This window comes from Mchenga conophoros, linkage group LG14 (assembly GCF_057382185.1).
Source record: "Mchenga conophoros isolate Kocher_MC1m ecotype Shallow Benthic linkage group LG14, M_conophoros_male_GT1.1, whole genome shotgun sequence".
NCBI classification, from domain to species: domain Eukaryota; kingdom Metazoa; phylum Chordata; class Actinopteri; order Cichliformes; family Cichlidae; genus Mchenga; species Mchenga conophoros.
Genome location: NC_140539.1, coordinates 10,197,673 through 10,213,694, shown reverse-complemented (window position 1 = coordinate 10,213,694; position 16,022 = coordinate 10,197,673). Strand labels below are relative to the sequence as shown.

At 42.5% G+C, this 16,022-nt stretch overlaps 3 protein-coding genes across 13 annotated transcripts in view; 1 reads left to right on the top strand and 2 right to left on the bottom strand.

The window, feature by feature from the left end:
- Positions 1 to 1,469: 1,469 nt before the first annotated feature.
- Positions 1,470 to 7,121, bottom strand: ftr86 (finTRIM family, member 86). Of its 2 annotated transcripts, XM_085245119.1 has the most exons (12): positions 6,678 to 7,121; positions 6,011 to 6,597; positions 5,594 to 5,689; positions 5,259 to 5,492; positions 5,016 to 5,169; positions 4,813 to 4,938; positions 4,654 to 4,704; positions 4,456 to 4,497; positions 3,585 to 3,626; positions 3,338 to 3,400; positions 3,044 to 3,246; positions 1,470 to 2,031 (listed from the first exon to the last, which is right to left on the bottom strand). In XM_085245119.1, exons 2-12 carry the CDS (start codon positions 6,518 to 6,520, stop codon positions 1,696 to 1,698), a joined length of 1,857 nt encoding a protein of 618 aa, XP_085101245.1. In that variant the 5' UTR covers positions 6,521 to 6,597; positions 6,678 to 7,121; the 3' UTR covers positions 1,470 to 1,695. The 2 variants fall into 2 exon arrangements, with proteins under 2 accessions (XP_085101245.1, XP_085101244.1); XM_085245118.1 differs by having other exon boundaries at positions 6,011 to 7,121.
- nudt8 (nudix hydrolase 8) lies at positions 6,481 to 10,392 on the top strand. 4 transcript variants are annotated; one of them, XM_085245129.1, is made up of 5 exons: positions 6,481 to 6,610; positions 7,943 to 8,767; positions 8,870 to 9,002; positions 9,341 to 9,418; positions 9,650 to 10,392. In XM_085245129.1, exons 2-5 carry the CDS (start codon positions 7,944 to 7,946, stop codon positions 9,833 to 9,835), a joined length of 1,221 nt encoding a protein of 406 aa, XP_085101255.1. In that variant the 5' UTR covers positions 6,481 to 6,610; position 7,943; the 3' UTR covers positions 9,836 to 10,392. The 4 variants fall into 4 exon arrangements, with proteins under 4 accessions (XP_085101255.1, XP_085101257.1, XP_085101254.1 ...); XM_085245128.1 differs by lacking the exon at positions 6,481 to 6,610 and adding an exon at positions 6,946 to 7,223; XM_085245130.1 differs by lacking the exon at positions 6,481 to 6,610 and adding an exon at positions 7,418 to 7,729.
- mfrp (membrane frizzled-related protein) overlaps positions 10,382 to 16,022 on the bottom strand; it is a 21,019-nt gene continuing 15,378 nt past the window's right edge. For 6 of the 7 annotated variants that reach the window (XM_085245121.1, XM_085245125.1, XM_085245123.1 and 3 more), the window contains 12 exons: positions 14,824 to 14,932; positions 14,323 to 14,460; positions 13,941 to 14,108; positions 13,647 to 13,866; positions 13,130 to 13,260; positions 12,917 to 13,042; positions 12,158 to 12,234; positions 11,850 to 11,998; positions 11,599 to 11,729; positions 11,379 to 11,513; positions 11,018 to 11,148; positions 10,382 to 10,912 (listed from right to left, as the gene is read on the bottom strand). In XM_085245121.1, the coding sequence (XP_085101247.1) occupies positions 10,688 to 10,912; positions 11,018 to 11,148; positions 11,379 to 11,513; positions 11,599 to 11,729; positions 11,850 to 11,998; positions 12,158 to 12,234; positions 12,917 to 13,042; positions 13,130 to 13,260; positions 13,647 to 13,866; positions 13,941 to 14,108; positions 14,323 to 14,460; positions 14,824 to 14,932 (1,740 nt within the window). In that variant the 3' untranslated portion in view covers positions 10,382 to 10,687. The remainder of the gene's footprint in view (positions 10,913 to 11,017; positions 11,149 to 11,378; positions 11,514 to 11,598; positions 11,730 to 11,849; positions 11,999 to 12,157; positions 12,235 to 12,916; positions 13,043 to 13,129; positions 13,261 to 13,646; positions 13,867 to 13,940; positions 14,109 to 14,322; positions 14,461 to 14,823; positions 14,933 to 16,022) is intronic. The other variant, XM_085245126.1, reaches the window with a different exon arrangement.

Genomic DNA, 16,022 nt, shown 5'->3' with positions numbered 1-16,022 from the left:
CAAGAGAATATTTGCAATTTTAGCATGAAACAAGAGAGAAGAAAGCAGATAAAATGAAAGACCTCTGCTTTGTTTTTTTGATACTTTTTAGGATATCCATCCATCATGACTGATAAATATCAACCACTAAATCAATTTACAGCTTTCTGCTGTTAATTGCACAGGTTTAAACAAAACAATTTACACTACTGTTACTTCAGATAAATGTGGATGATATTTAAAGTTTATCAGTGAGGTTTAAGTTTCCACAAATCCCAGAGCAGCTTATTTTTCCTTAATTCAGTCAGTAGCATACAGCAGAAAACCAGGGAAAATGTTCTCTGTATTCTACTGCCACCTAACAGTTAGCCTGCAGATCAGTCACCTTCATCCTGTCAATCAATCAATCAGTCAATCAATCCATCCATCCACTTTGTTCATGTAAGTAGGAAACCTTCTGCTCACAGTAAGGTTAATAATGGAGTTCCACAGGGTTCTGCACTAGGACCAGTTCTGTTTATATTATACATGCTTCCCTTAGGCAGTATTATTTGTATCATTTTCTGTATCTAAATTCAGATTAAAATAACAGCTGGCAAAGAAGTGAGATATGGAACTCAACAAAACATTTACCTCACAGCAGGTGCGTTTCCTAAAGTTGCATCTTTTTTCTAACCATATCTAGTCTCACCTCAGATAATCTTGCTAACAGCACGCCAACATGTGCACCTCCCAGGTCTTTTGTTGTCATTGTAGGTCAGGTATCACCTCTCCTCTGGGCCAAAAAAGGTGAGTGTTTTTACTTTGTGTCCACAAGTACATGCTTAGTCATTTTGCACTGAATATACTTTTGTGGTCATATTAATGATTGCAACACTAGCATCACCAGGTTTAACCAATAATGCTGTAGTATATTTATATATATGAGAACAGTGCCATTCTAAAGCATATGTTGTTATCTTAGAAGGCTGGGATTTGTTGTATCTATTTAGCGTGTCCAACTTTTTCAATCAGGGCGGGGTTGCAACAAACTGTTGCCAAAACATGTAAAATGAGCTCTTCCTTGTTCTCCTGTGAATAGTGTTTGATTACTAACTAGTGCAAAGCAAGATATTTTCTGAATATCTGCACTGAGAGAGAAAAGACTTACACAAGAGTTTCCTTCGGAAAAGTAACAAGTCAGTAAGGAAGAACCAGAGTTAAGGCTAAACAGACCAAACACAAATCAGGACTTTTCAGCTCATCGTATCTGTGTGTGGAGAAAGATCGAAATAAATATGGGAATACTAAATATATTGTAAGTGCAGAATGGAGGGGAAGCTCTAGGCATAAAGGTCAGTGAGATATAGAGAAGATCAGCATTATATTGGTTATGTGTTTGGTCACATAAGAAGGAAGAAATAGACCCAATGCGCTATAAGATACAGTCAGTCAACTCATTTAAAAAAAAAATAAAAATGCTAAAACAGATCACAGAGGTATGTGTTGCAAGTTTATTAATCTTTTATTTACTTACATAGACATATTAAAATTAATTTATATTACATGAATCATGGTTGGTGCAAAATCATTATGTAAACAAGAACTGACTGAACTAGTTCTCTCCAGAGCAAGAAGGCATCCTTGACATCCTTTTTAAAAACCTTAAGCTGTTACATTCTTGCAGCCAGATAAACATCTTTAATCAAAAACATCAGATAATTACTCTTGTGCACATCAGTCTAATTGGCAAATGGTTACTGTAGCACCTACTCTTGCCCAGAATCTGAATCCTGGGAACAGAGGGCCAGTGAACTGCTGCTGGTGTCTGTGGATGAGGGTAGCCTGGTTTTGGGTGATGCTGTAAAAGGCCAGAATCCCTGCATGCTGGTCCAGGTAGATGCCGATCCGTTTGGCCTTTGGTGCACCCAGCAGTTTTTCCTGGTTATTGTGCCAAAAGGAAAATCCGCTCCCAGACCAGTACAGACTCCAAGACAGCTCATTGTGGCCCAAACGGCTCTTGTCATCATTACTCTTGCGTTCTATCTCTTTGTAGGAAACTCCGATGGTGACCTGCATGATGGGAGTGAGGAAAATAAATTCAGTGAGGGGCACAAATGTAAGAGTCGTTTGCTAATCACTTTAAAAAACAAAAAACAAAAAGGGAAACAACAGAACTTTAAACTACAAATTGAGACCATAAGATGACTAAGAATATATTTATCAAGGTCATAAATAAATTCAAAAGTAGGATCAAATTTTCATAGATTTTTATACAATGTTACTTTTTCTTTTGCAATCAGAAGAGTCGCCCCCTGTTGGTTATTAAAAGAGCCTGTTTAATGCACTTGTGCATTAAACAGGTTTTCAGAACTGGAGGTCATGTGGCTCTTTTTTAAAAATAACCTACAAAAATAACATATGACAAATATGTATGTTGAACAGATTGTGTCTTTTAACGAGCGCAGCCGTGACTAATAGAAATGTCAGTAATTTTTGTATTTATAGCACTTCTGTCCTTAGGGCCTCTCTGGTACTCTAATACAGTATGACTTGGCATAAACTATGATGCAACTCTGTGCATTGTGTGAGAAAATGAATTACTTTCCAGGCAGAAAGTAATTGAAATGATTGGTTTCCTTTGAAGTTTCTGTATACATGGATTCCATTAGCCAATTAAAATGGAGCACAAAGGGCAGTTCCCTCTATTACCAGACTACCTGTGTAGACAAATGCTGGCTGCATGATTTAAATCCTCAAAAACATTTATTTTAATTAAAATATATAAAACTAAAAATGCTTTATAGCCAAAACCTATCCTAAAAGGAATGGTAGGACATAGAATATTGATTTAAGCCTTCTTTAGTCAGACTTACTATTGTGAGACTTCTATTTTGCTTTTAGGTCTGAAGACTTTTATGGCATTAGAGTTCTTTCATAACCATTACTTAGCACTGACTGGGCAAACAAAGCATGTTAACTAATTCTACGACTCAAACAGTTACAGTTGAAAACACACACACACACACACACACACACACACACACACACACACACACACACACACTTAATCATATCCAAGCACCTTCTGGCCAGTCCACTCCACCTCCCAGTAATAAGGGCTCCCTCCCAGCGGCTCTTTGCAGAGAACCTGTCTCCAGAACTGGAATCGATCAGGATGGTCTGGTGGGTTCAGGTTCTCAGCCCGCATCGTTGCCTTACGATTGCCATCCGACAGCAGAACGTGGCGATACACTGTGTTGGGGTCCATAGTGGGTTCGAAACGAACTAAAGAAAGAGGATTTGTCATTTTACCTAAGACTGGAACAAACAAAGGCTTCGATAAAGGGGTCTGTATTCTGGAGTACAAAAGACTTACATTTTATGAGTTCATCTCGAGTTTTTGGTTCTGGTTTCATAAATCCCACTGATGATACAGAAGCTGTTAAGACAGAAAAAAAATACACCATTGTAAAAAGGAAAAGTAACATTTAACCCCAAGATACTCTAAGAGGTATCTGTGAAAGGTCAGGTGAGCAAAGCTGTCCACAGCCAGCTTTTATCTCCTACAAGACGGGGTAACTGCCTGACGTGGATATCGTCAATGATAATGTTTGTGCTTTTACCTTGACGTCGAGGAGCAGGCAAGGGTGGAGGTGGGGCTGAAGCTTCATTCACAGAGAGAAGCAACAAACAGAACAGTTAAACTAAAGCATGTCTAAACTCTATGGCTACGTTCACACTGCAGGTCTTAATGCTCAATTCCGATTTTTTGATCAAATCCGATTTTTTTGTCTGCTTGTTCACACTACAAATAAAATGCGACAGCAAACGCGCTCTAGTGTGAACGCTCAAAGCGGCCCGCATGCGCAAAAGAAGATGTCACACACAACGCGCTCTGTTTAGACCAAGAACAAACAGTTTGACTGATGGCCGTTAATATAAAGACTTCGGACTTTACGTTTCCCAATTTTTGCTTTAAGTTATTTTGTTATTTACATAATAATGTAGATAACCTAATAATGATCCTTATTGCTGTTTAAGAGAGGAGCGGTGCTTCAAAGGATAGCTGCAGATTTCTGTCAGAATCTGCAGATTATACAGTACAAATAAAATGTTTACGTTGTCTTCCCAACAGTTTCACTGACATCTACACTGGATGGCTAGGAAGCGTTCGCGATGTCTTCTCGGGCGCTTCTCTGGCGCTGATAATTGGCTTCAGTCTTGTGTCGGTGACGTAAAAGGCGGATTTAATGCGACTTGACCGTTCAAACAGCAGTCGCTTTCTAAAACATCGGATATGTATCGGATTCAGTACCACATACGAAAGTGACCCAGATCGGATTTGAAAATATCGGATTTGCGCCGTTCACACTGTCATAGCATGATCGGATATGGGTCGCATAGGGTCAAAAAAATCGGATTTGATGCGCTTTCGCCTGCAGTGTGAACGTAGCCTAAGACAGCCAACATTAGAGAAACCCTTTCAAGCATTACCTTGAATGTAAGCAGAACCACCAGACCTTGAAGGCAGAGGCCCTGAGGTGAAAAAAAATAAAAACAAGAGTAAAATATGAACTCAGTGTTTTTTCAAATGCCACATTAAAGTATATTCTGTGTGTGTGTGTGTGTGTGTGTGTGTGTGTGTGTGTGTGTGTGTGTGTGTGTGTGCGCGCGCGCGTGCGCATGTTTTACCTTGAGGTCGCAAAGGTGGCAAGGGTGGAGAGTCTGTTTTCATTTCATACACTACAGAAGAAAAGGGTTTACATGTAAAAAGGTGTCCTTTCCACAGTCAAAAGCTAACAGTCAAAATAAAGCTCATTTGTGCTTTTATTGGACTGGTATTTAACGTACCTGTACTTTGGGCAGGAACCTGAGCTGGTAGCGGGTCTGCAGGTAGTGGGCCTGTTGGTACTGGTCCCGCTGGTAGCGGGCCTGCTGCTTCCGGACCACTGGTAGTCAAAGCCAAGGGGTTATTCACTGCAAAAGGAAAATTTTGACCTTATGTTATTAAGAGAAGAGAAAAGACGAGAAGAGAGTAGAAGAGAAGAGCTGACCTATTGTGATGATTTTTTCCAGGCTGCCTTTGCAGAGATCCTGAACTGACTCCTGCAGTTCTTTCATGACTGAGCGGACTGACGTCACCATGGTTTCCTCCTGCCCAATCACTGTGGCATCAGTCTGAACCAGCGGCTCCATGAGGAGGAAGTTCTTGAGAACAAATACCACAAATTCCACAGTCAGAGACTACAGATCTAGTTTAGCACTAAAATATGTGCACTCCGCTTCACACTCGTTACCTTCAAGAAACAGACATCGTCCTGCATGTCAGCCAGTCTGCTCAGCTCTTCACTCTTCCAGTTGAGCTGTGCAACCTGCTGCTCCAGTCTGTTGAGCTGCCCCTCAGCCTGGCTGCCTAAAGAGGCCTCGTGGGTAGAGAGGAGCTCGCTGACCTGGGTGCCTGTTAGATTCACGTTCTTGGCTAGCTCCATGAATAAATCTGTGCTCTCCTTCTCTAGAGCCTGGACCAAGGCCTGGTAGTGTAGACAAGCAAGATGAGGACATATTGTCACCACAATTTCATATTTTTCAAAGTAAACAAGGATGGCATGAATTAATAAGGTTTTCTACATGCCTTGTATTGACGTGCAAAATGTGGGAGTTCCTTAATCTTCCTATCCGTCTCCTGGAGCCTCCTCTGTACCTCTGCTTGCATCTGAACAAGCTCTTTCTATACACAAACACATGCACACATACATTGTGAGGCAGTAATGACTGTACTTGAGACTGTACAGGCTATTTGTGATATTGTTACATAGTTTTGCTGGGAATCACTATAACATCAGTAAGGCGCGCTTCAGACTTGTTTTTCAAGTCCTTCAAGATTAGCTTAAGAAATGTTTTAGTTACACTTGGAAACTGCATTTATAGTGGTGTATTTCTTTTACCAGCATTTTACTTTAATTTTAAAAGTTGTTTAGAGACCCAAAAACAAATAAACAAAAATAAAAGCAGAGTGAAAATATCACCTGAAATAATTACAATTACACACCTGTCTTTCTTTTCTCTCGTCTCTCGGTTTGACAACACGGTGTCCACTGTGTCCATGCTGGCAACACACCTCACACACACACTCCCTGTCGTCATGGCAAAACAGGTCCAGGGGTCGGCCGTGTTGGTGGCAGGGTTTGGGTTCCACAGAGGGAAGCTGTGGGTACACGCTGCCCTTTCGTTGCATTGTATCTGGCTGGACCTCCAAATAGACCGGCATGGATGGTGGGCCGGGGGAAGGAGCTGTGAAGGAGTGCTGCTTCAGGCTGTTGGTCCTCAGCTTCTCCATAGCCTCTGCTAGCAGGGTGCTCTTGGCCAGCGAGGGCCGAGGGTTAAACACCTGCCTACACTGGGGGCAGCTATACTGACCTTTGCTGCCCCCTTTGTCCCAGTGGCTCTGAATACAAGCCAAGCAGTATGAGTGTCCGCAGGGTAGAGTGGCTGGATCCTTCAGGGTTTCCAGACATACTGGACAGGCAAAGCTTTCCTCTTCAGTCCAACCTGAGGCCATGCTCGCTGGGAGGAGATGAGCTTAAACTTTCTTTGTATGGATCACAAAGTTCTCTGTGTGAAGTCACGGAACTGATACTACAGCAAACAGGTCAGAGAAATTAAAGCAATGACACCCAACAAATGACGAGGCTAAAATGCCAGTTCATATGAATCACCTGCTGCTTAAAACATGAAGAAACGGCTCAGGGTGGGGCTGGTTAAACAGGTGGAGTGAGGAGTCTATCAATCTGACATCATGGGTTTCAACAGTTTGTTGGAGCCTCCTAATGGAAAAATGAATTTTGCTGTTGATTTTTGCTACTCAAACGAATTAATTAAGTTTAATCATCCAGTCACATTCATTCTTGCCAGGCAGTCTGCCCATAGGCAAAAAACTGTAAAGAGCGCCTGTTTTAGTCTCCTCTGTAAAGGAAGCGGGCCTACACAGTCCAAACGAGAAGGACTGGTTTTAAAAACCTGTTACATAAACTGACATCATTTGGTGCTTTCCACGTGATTTAATCACTAAATAACGTAAACGTCGTGTCTTAAAACCAAACTTCGGGAGGGGATAAAGAAAGCACAACAGGCTAAGCTTGAATGCTGTGCAATAAGTTTGGCGTCATCACGACGTGGTGAGGGCAACACTGACGCGAGTGAAGCTAGCCGGCGCCATATTGACTGCTGGCAGCCGCCCAGCCGCTGCTGATTCAGCTTTCAAGGTGAGCATTTTCTGTGTTAAAATGACGTTTTACTGTCATACTTGGCACCTTGGTGTGTTTTCTGACATACCGTGAAACACGTTGGGGCTTTGTCATAAGCCAAATCTGAGTGTTAGCTTTGGGGTATGAGCTACTTCAGCTGTTTGGTTTTTGTTTTGATCGCTCGGTCAGTTAGCCTGCGTGCGCTCCTTACTCGTTTTAAAGACACTGAAGATTTTCTCGCCCAAAAAGCCTTCTTTGCATGGGTTTAGTTGGCGATGAGGACGTCTGAACATTGACAATGTCATATTTTATATATATATATATCGTCATCACTGCTAACAAATGAATACAGCTAGCTAGCTAGCTGTATTCAACCCAAGTTTGGGAGAAACTTGAGCCAAACGTGAACTCCGTATTCGAAGCTAATATATAAAATACGTTTCTGTGTCTTAACAGCTTTGAACAACAGTTAAACGTAACACCGAGATATGACTGTGAGAGCACAGTGACCAGTATTACTGTAGGTAGGTTTGGGTGAGCCTCTGATCTCGGTTAAGCCAGGGTATCTTCAGCCCTGTTTACCCATGTTATCTGATCCCTCACCTCCCCTGCTGGCAGAGACGAGCAGATTTTAGTTCATCTTTCACTTCTTTCAAGTTGGTTTAACTAGCTAATGAACACAACTAATTGACTAATACATTTACGATCATATCGGTATGTTTTGTTTCCGTTTATAGGATGTTGGCAAGTTCTCGGATTCTGACTTGGTCTTGCCCCAAAAGATCATTACAGCTGTTAAGAGACTCTCATCTCTGTGGTTTTTCCGAGATCACATGTGCTGGATGGCAGGGAGCAAGTCACGAGAAAGGAAGGAGACACTCAGAAATAAGTGGAACAGGCACCCACAAGGATGGACCATCCACAGAGACTGTTTATAGTTCAGCACCAGTATCTTTTTGTAGCTTCAATTATAAGCTGAGACAGACACGGTTTGAAAACCCTCTATTCAAAGCCATTTTATTAAACCACCACCATTCTGCCTCTACAAAAACCAAACAAGTGTGTGATCCTGTGCGCACTTACTGGAACTGTTTAGTCAAAATAACCTGCCTTCAGCGCTGGAGAAAACCTTGGGACTTTCACCTGCCTTCTTTTAGCCGCATCAGTAAGATTCAGTGTAGCCTTCTTCAAAGCCATTTAACTCATGGACAGGACTTCGTTAGACCTCTCAGCTTGTCAGCACATAGTCCCTGGACTTTAGAAAACAAGCACAATAAACCACAACTCCCTAGCCTCAGTTTCCACAAAACCATAGCTACTCATCAGGCTGCCACGTGCATGTCAGATACCTGGAGAGATTGCTTATCCCCTGGGAATGAAAACAGATGTCGACAGCACTTGGGCCCTAACTTGAAGCTCTACGAGTTGCAGAAGGGGAGGAAAGAACGAAATCAGAGATGGGCATCCGTCCTGGTCTCCCTCTGCTCTCTTGATGGGGAGCCTGCATTTCTCTTCACCCTGCGGTCCAGCACTCTGAAGGGCAGGCACAAAGGAGATGTCAGGTTAGTGGTAGATTAGAAGCAGGCTATGTCTTAAATCTTACTTATTGGAGTACTTTATGAGTCCTGCCTTTTTTTTTCTTTCTTTTTTTTTTTCCCGTCCAGCTTTGCTGGAGGAAAGAGCGATCCTTCAGACAGCGATGTGGTGGCCACAGCATTGCGGGAAGCCAGGGAGGAGCTGGGTGTAAATGTGAGAATAGAAAAGGTGTGGGGCGTCCTGAAGCCACTAAGAGATGCGGTGAGTGGAGCTGTGCTGGTAGAACTCTCAAGTAGAAATGCATATTAAAAAATAATTGACAAAATCATACCATATTTATGTTACCCTAAATAAGCACTTACCACTTTTCTTTTTGTAAATTCATTGTTTGGTTGATAAATAATGGTGAAAAAGGATTATGTGACATTGTAAGAGCTCTGTGTTGATTATTTGGTCTGACCATCTGCCCAAAATACCCAAAGATTCCTTATACAAGTAGATAAAATAGAAATGAGCAGGAATTTCTGTAAAAACCTTCAAAACATTCGAATACCTGAGATAAATTTGAATTAAAAATCTGTTCATGTGTTTCGGTCCAGTCGGGCATGGTTATTGCTCCTGTGCTGGCTAACCTCGGTCCTCTAGAGGAGCTGAACTTCAAACCAAACCCTGGGGAGGTACGATCATCTGCCATTTTCTGTCTGTTTGAAAAGAACAGGGTGAGACTAGAGTTGACTAGTCTCATGTTATTCTTGACCCTAATATATAGTACTGTGCAGAAGTCTTGAGCAACTCCTCATTGCTTTATATTTTGCTTCCAAGGAGCTGGACAATTTTTAAAAATATAATTACTGAAGCTGAATCGAATAAAAATGCCAAAAGTTTGAGAGTCTGTTTCCCGCTTCCAGGTGGATGAGATCTTCACCCTGTCCTTGTCTCACTTGTGTAACCCCCAAAACCGAGGCTACACACACTTCCGCACCGGTGACAAATACGGATACACTCTTCCGGTGTTTAGGAATGGCAAACATCGAGTGTGGGGCCTGACTGCTGTTGCCCTAGACCATACCCTGAAACTCATTGTCCCTCCATAATAGAGCACAACAACTGAACTCAACAACTGAAGGATTATTCTGACAAATATAAGCTTTGCACCAAGTGAATCTGAGCAAATCCAAAATGGTTTAATACAGCCGCTTTTGTTTTGGAAGGTAAATTCCTCTCTTGAATTTATTAGAGTGAGGAAGAAGCTCTTTCTGCTAGTGCACTTTCTGAGCCTTAAATTTGTATGATTGTTTAAAAATGAAAAGCAGGTGTTGGAAGCTTTTCTAAGGAAGAACGTGAACCTGGTGGGTCAACGTTATAATTTTACACCGAGTGATTCTTATTCAAACTCTTTACGTTTTTAGGTAAGTCTTTTAATTATTTCTATAATAAAAGTTACCACCTGGGTTAAAATAAAATCAGTGAGTTGCTTTCTCAGATCAATTATGTCACATGACTGTGAATTGTTAAATGTTTGTCAGGGCAGCAAAGTACCGCTGTGACAGCCTGTTTCCTGTGTTAGCTAACATTAGATCAACTGAAGTAATCGGAGTATTTAGGAGTGATGTGGTGTGTTGAAGAACAATGCAATAAACTTTGTTTTAAACATATTTTCTCTGCATGGTTTATTTAATTTACAAGATTGACATCAAAGCATTAAATAAATACAGCAATTTACAGTAAAACAGTCTGATTCCCGTCGGAGATCGAAAGCTTTCATTTTACTTAGCTGTCTACTTTAAAACTGCATGTGGTCTCATATATACTGAGCACATGTATTACAAACTGTGTTTAAAACTGTAAACCTTTGTTTCCACTAAGGTAAGTAAGGTCCTCGAACGCTCTGGTATTTCCTGCCTGGGCCTGATTATGATCTCAAAGGTAACTGGACTGTCCCAGCTTCAAGGCAGTGAGCACTCCAAGGGGTCCTGTGAGTCTGGGAGAAGGTGGCAGTTGAAGGGCCAGCTGAAGGAAAAGAGATCCAGGGCTTGGCTGCATTGCTGCTCGGCCGAGGAGCAGACTGAGCGGCAGGGTTGGAGGACGCCGCCCTGAGGACTACACTGGGGCAGAAACATCCCACAAACCAGCCTCTGCAGAGGCTCAAAGCACGCCAGCTCCATCAGCACCTGGATGACAAAAGGAGGGGAGGGAGGATGGTTCGATGCCTGGTTTGAAACAGTTGCCAGCTACAGCTCCAGATGTCTGATGAAGCTTTTTGATGTGACTTTTACCCGATACTGTCCCAGGAGGGTGGCCGCTTCTCTCTGGTCAGCAATGGACAGCCAGATGTTGGGGAATGAGGTGAAGTTGTAGCTGAGGCCCCGACACATCTCTACTTCAATGTGCTCACAAGACGAGGCTACTTTCATGAGAGGAAATTATTCATTCAGAGAAACACTTACAAATAGAAACCACAAAACCATGTCGACATAGAGGTGAAAAGTGGTAACATTTCTATTTGGTGGTTTTCTCAGAATATGAAGCCATCGGCAATTCCTGTTATTTCAACACTTAAGTTTCTTCCTGCTGCTTTTCATTGGCAGTGGAAACAAAAACTGGCTGTGATTGAGGTCAGAGATAAACCAGACTCACTAAAGGGAGGATAGGTGGAGTTGCCACAGCCCTGTTCATCCGCACCATCGGGGCAGTCGTTCCAGCCGTCACACAGCCACTGCTGCTGAACACACTCCCCTGTGCTGCAGGCGAACTGCCTGGGGCCGCATGTCCCTTTAAAAATAAAAAGGATGTAAAAGAGGTTTATAGAAAGCTAATGCAAAAAAAAAAAAAGTAATATTAAAGTATGAAAACTCACTGCCCAGCACAGACACAGCCTGGTATGTTACATTGAAGCCACTGTCGGCCACTCCCTCATCAGCCACAAACACCACTGTCATGTGAGGGCCAGAGGAGGTCAGCTCTGGGGGGAAGGTGGTACCACAAAACCTGGCACAAAGGGAGAAGAGACACAAAAGGTACTCCAGAAAACTGGTTGTTTAACTAGCATGAAGGTAAATGTGTTTGTCCTTAGTTACCCTCAGAATTAAAGACTGTGGCACTTCTCACCTTCCGAGGACTCTTCCAGCTCCGGTGCTGACGCTATCATGCACCTCCACATAGTCAAACTCACACACATCCTGAGTCTCCAGGCTGAAGTTTCTGAAGCTCAGCGTGATCACGTGACCCTCCTCAACAGATATATGCCATATACACAACTGGAAAACATCAGATTAGTGGAGAAAACTGCGTGGTGTGGTGTGGCTGTCGGACTGAGAATGTGTTATGCATGTGGAAGTACTTCTGAATCTTTATAATTTTGGTGTTTTCAATTACTATTAGGATTATTTTTCAGTTTGAATGGTTTAGAACGTAACCTGCTGGTGAGGGTAAGGCCCGGGGTGGTTTGGACTTGCCAGGTAACCATACGGCCCAATCTTCTGCCCACCGCATTCTGTGAAAAAGAAAAGCATCTCTTCAGTGGCTCCCTGTTAATCCCAGAATTGAAGTAAATCCTTCTCCGCATATACAAGGTCTTGAATAATCAGACCCCATGTTTTCTTCAAGACCTCATAGTACCATATCAACCCAATAGGGCACTTTGCTCTCAGACTGCTGGTTTACTTGTGGTTCCTAGGGTATTTAAAAAGCAGAAAGGAGGCAGAGCCTTCAGCTTTCAGGCCTCTATTCAATGGAACCAGCTGCCAGTTTGGACTCGGGAGACAGACACCCTCTCCACTTTTAAGATTAGGTTTAGCACTTTCCTTTTTGTTATATCTTATAGTTAGGGATTGATCAGGTGGCCCTGGATCCCCCCTTAGCTACACTGCAGTAGACTAGGCTAACTGCTGGGGGATTCTCTTGATGCAGATGATGGCCGCCCCTCCCTGATTGTGGTTCTGCTGGAGGTTTCTTCCTGTTAAAAGGGAGTTTTTCCTTCCAACTGTTATCAAGTGTTTGCTCGTAGGGGTTCATCTGATTGTTGGGATTTTCTCTGTTATTGCAGGGTCTTCATCTTCCAATATAAAGCACCTTGAGGTGACAGTTGTGATCCAATGTTATATAAATAAAAGTGAGTTGAATTGTGACCTTTGACCTTTCCTGTTTCTGTTTTAGTTCCATATGTGGACTCTCACCCTTGTGCTTGTGGCTGCAGTTTGCCTCGTCCATCTGGTCGTGGCAGTTTGGATGACCGTCGCACACAGACACAGGCAGCAGGCAGCGGCCGCCGTCGCACATGAACTCTTCTCTGGAGCAGCTTTCTGAGAAAACACAATGTGCTAACTTGAACATTGTTGCAAAACATATACAAGAGTGAACGCTTGTGCTCCCAGATGCAGGCTACTGACTGTGTCCGGGGAGTACCGCCCTGTACTGGGCAGTGAAGCCGTTGCCTGCGATGCTGCCATCAGAGTGGAAGGTGACCCACACCGTACTGCTGTTTGTGTTGGCCGTCGGTGGCGCTACGTTACCACAGAACCTGCAAGGGAGACATTTGTTTTTGATCAGTCTCATTCTTGTTCAGCTTTGGATTGAACTTTGTGCCTGAGCCATGCAGCTATAAATTCTTAAAAGGATTTGTAAGCAGGAAATGTGTTACGTAGTTAGAGGAATTTAATGAATCACGTTACGACACTGTCCAGGAATGTGAGCAAAAAGGTCAACGTGTTGATACGTACAAAATTTCCAAAAACCCTTCAGTACATGGAAACGCTTTCCAATGATGCACGGGCTTTTGGCGCCATCTATCAGCAGTTTAGTGAAACAGCATAATGCTCCTACTCTGATTGTGTATAAAAATGTTGCTTGTGGAAATATGGAGGTGTGAATGATGTTCATAAGAAGGTATGCTTCATGATCGCTGACCTGGTGACCACAGAAGTCTGCTCGATCTGCTCCCGCACCTCCACCCAGTCAAACAGGCAAGGAGAGGGTCCCTCCACAGTCAAAGAGGAGACATGAATCTGGACCAGGTAGGGGGGCGGGACCTGAATCACCCACACACACAGTGAGTTTGGGGGGTAGGACGCAGGGTGATTTGGAGAGCTGAAACTTCCTTCAGTGTCAGTTAAAACACCTCCACATCCTGAGAGGCAGAGAGAGAGAGACCTTGTGTCTTAGGTCAACAAAAAGTATTTTGGGTAGAGAGGCCAGACCTACTTGGTTCAGATGGAGGGATTCTGGCAGGTTGTGGTGCAGCTGTACTGTCCTCTTTACTTCTATTGATAGGGACTGTAGGTAAAGCTTGGGACTGTCCATCTCCTGCATGCTGTAGGCCTGAAGTGGCAGTGGTCAGCACCTGATCCTCCACTGCCTGGTTCTTTATCTCTAAATAAGGAAGCAAATACATCTGGGTCAGAAGATTTTTATGATGTGCAGTGAGAGCACTAGTCATGCTGAGAAACCTTTAAACTCCAGTATCTGTGAGTTCATGGTGTACTTTGAGGTTTTAGCATGGATCCTGGGTTTATGAAATCACTCAATACTTTTAATCAGTTTGAGATTGTGGTAATGAAGCAGTTGATGTGCAGCAGTGACTCACGTGTGAGAATGAGGACCAGCATCAGTCCTAGGGCTGCTAATAGGAGCAGGACAGCAGCAGAGACCACTACCACCCCCCAACCGCAGCCCGGAGCACGCACACGCATCACACACACACCGAAAAATCCCCAGACTAGGCCTGAAAGAAATGCATAGTACATCTGTAATCTCTTTTTCCCCCACTTTGTTTTCTTTTTGGTTTTTCAAGAACTGTATTCTGGGAAATGCATTCATTTGGAAATAAGGACATCACTGAAAACTTCCAAACTCACCACGTCTATTTAAAGTTGACATAACCCTGATGACATCACTATGATATGTTTATGGGATTTGTTTCCTTTGAGAACAGCTAAAGAAGGCATCAACTGTACACTTTTTACAACTTGAGTACAATTATCATGAGGCCACATTTACCTATATTTCAAGAAAACTGAGCTTAAGTGATAAAATGATCCCGTTAGGGTAGAGGCACAAGAAGCAGCAAGCTGATTGGCTGACTCACTTGGTCCTGGTGGTTTGATTGGCTCAGGAGTAGAAGAGGCTGTCCTGAATCCCTCCACCCTCTCCTCCTTCTCCCCCTCCAGCTCAAAGGCGGGATTGCAAAAGACATTCTGCGGATGTAAAAATCAAAGATTCACACAAGTGCTGGTTTTAAAAAAAAGCTTTTTTAAACTCTTCCTCTGCTTTCAAATAAAAAGCAACAAAACACACCTTCAGTTATTAGAACACACACATCTTATGGTTCCATTTCACTACTGGTCGGGTTACATGTAACATTTCATATGAAACTGACCCATCATTACCTTCAGATCTGGTTAGCCAGATATCTGACTCCTTTGTGGCTAAATGTCCAGGTATGTTAACCAGCTAGTTACTGTGGAAGTTAGTTTTTGCTACAAAAAAAAAAAGGATATTCTAACTGCATCACTGAAAAATTTCAAATTATTTTCTCAGAAGCTTGTGTTAATGAGTTGAAAGTTTGAGATATAAAAATTTGTTTTTCAGTAGTGTAAACAGCTTCTATATGTTATTGATTGTGTCTGATGTTTGCGTGGGAACCCTGCTCTTTGTTATAGCTATAAAGTTAGCCACTTGCTAAAAGAAAAAAAAAAACAGCAATGAGAAAAAGTTACAGAAACTAAACTATGACCTATGACCGGGTAAGAACTTCTTTGTGAGATTACCAGTGTGCTTAGACACTTTTCTCACATTGCTGTTTTGTAAAAATTCAAAAAAGCAAACAAATCATTATAGTATCATAAGAAATGTCCAGGAAAGAGCCAGAGTTTGCAAAGCCACACAGTGGGCATAGATATATTTGCAGTATACTCAAACAGCAAAAGTTTGTTTTCTAGACGACAAATACATGTTTCAAAGCAGAGGCAGAATGTGCAGGACAATAACTGCCAACATCGTCTCTTAAGCCTATTAGCGGCTCACTTAATGTGCAGACATTTTACACTGGACTACCTTTCTATTCTTGTTTCAACAATATTACCCAGTCTTCATCATCTGAAGTGAAACCCTTAACAGATTAATCTCCACAACAGCTGAATGGCTTTACTCTAAAGGCTGACAGCTGTGGAAAACAAGCTAGACGGCAGCCTTGAGCTGAGATTGTTTTGTCAAACCAAACTACTTAAGCTCTTAAAACTAGATTTTGATATAAGGCCTTTCTACAAATTACTAAAGTCCAAGTGA

Coding starts and splice junctions, on each gene's coding strand:
- ftr86 (XM_085245118.1), bottom strand. CDS start 6,520: ATGGCCTCAGGTTGGACTGAAGAGGAAAGCTTTGCCTGTCCAGTATGT. Junction 5,493..5,593: donor ATTTTGCACGTCAATACAAG/GCATGTAGAAAA, acceptor CTACACTACCAG/GCCTTGGTCCAGGCTCTAGA. Junction 4,705..4,812: donor GGTTCCTGCCCAAAGTACAG/GTACGTTAAATA, acceptor TTTCTTCTGTAG/TGTATGAAATGAAAACAGAC.
- nudt8 (XM_085245129.1), top strand. CDS start 7,944: ATGTTGGCAAGTTCTCGGATTCTGACTTGGTCTTGCCCCAAAAGATCA. Junction 8,768..8,869: donor AGGCACAAAGGAGATGTCAG/GTTAGTGGTAGA, acceptor TTTCCCGTCCAG/CTTTGCTGGAGGAAAGAGCG. Junction 9,419..9,649: donor TCAAACCAAACCCTGGGGAG/GTACGATCATCT, acceptor TCCCGCTTCCAG/GTGGATGAGATCTTCACCCT.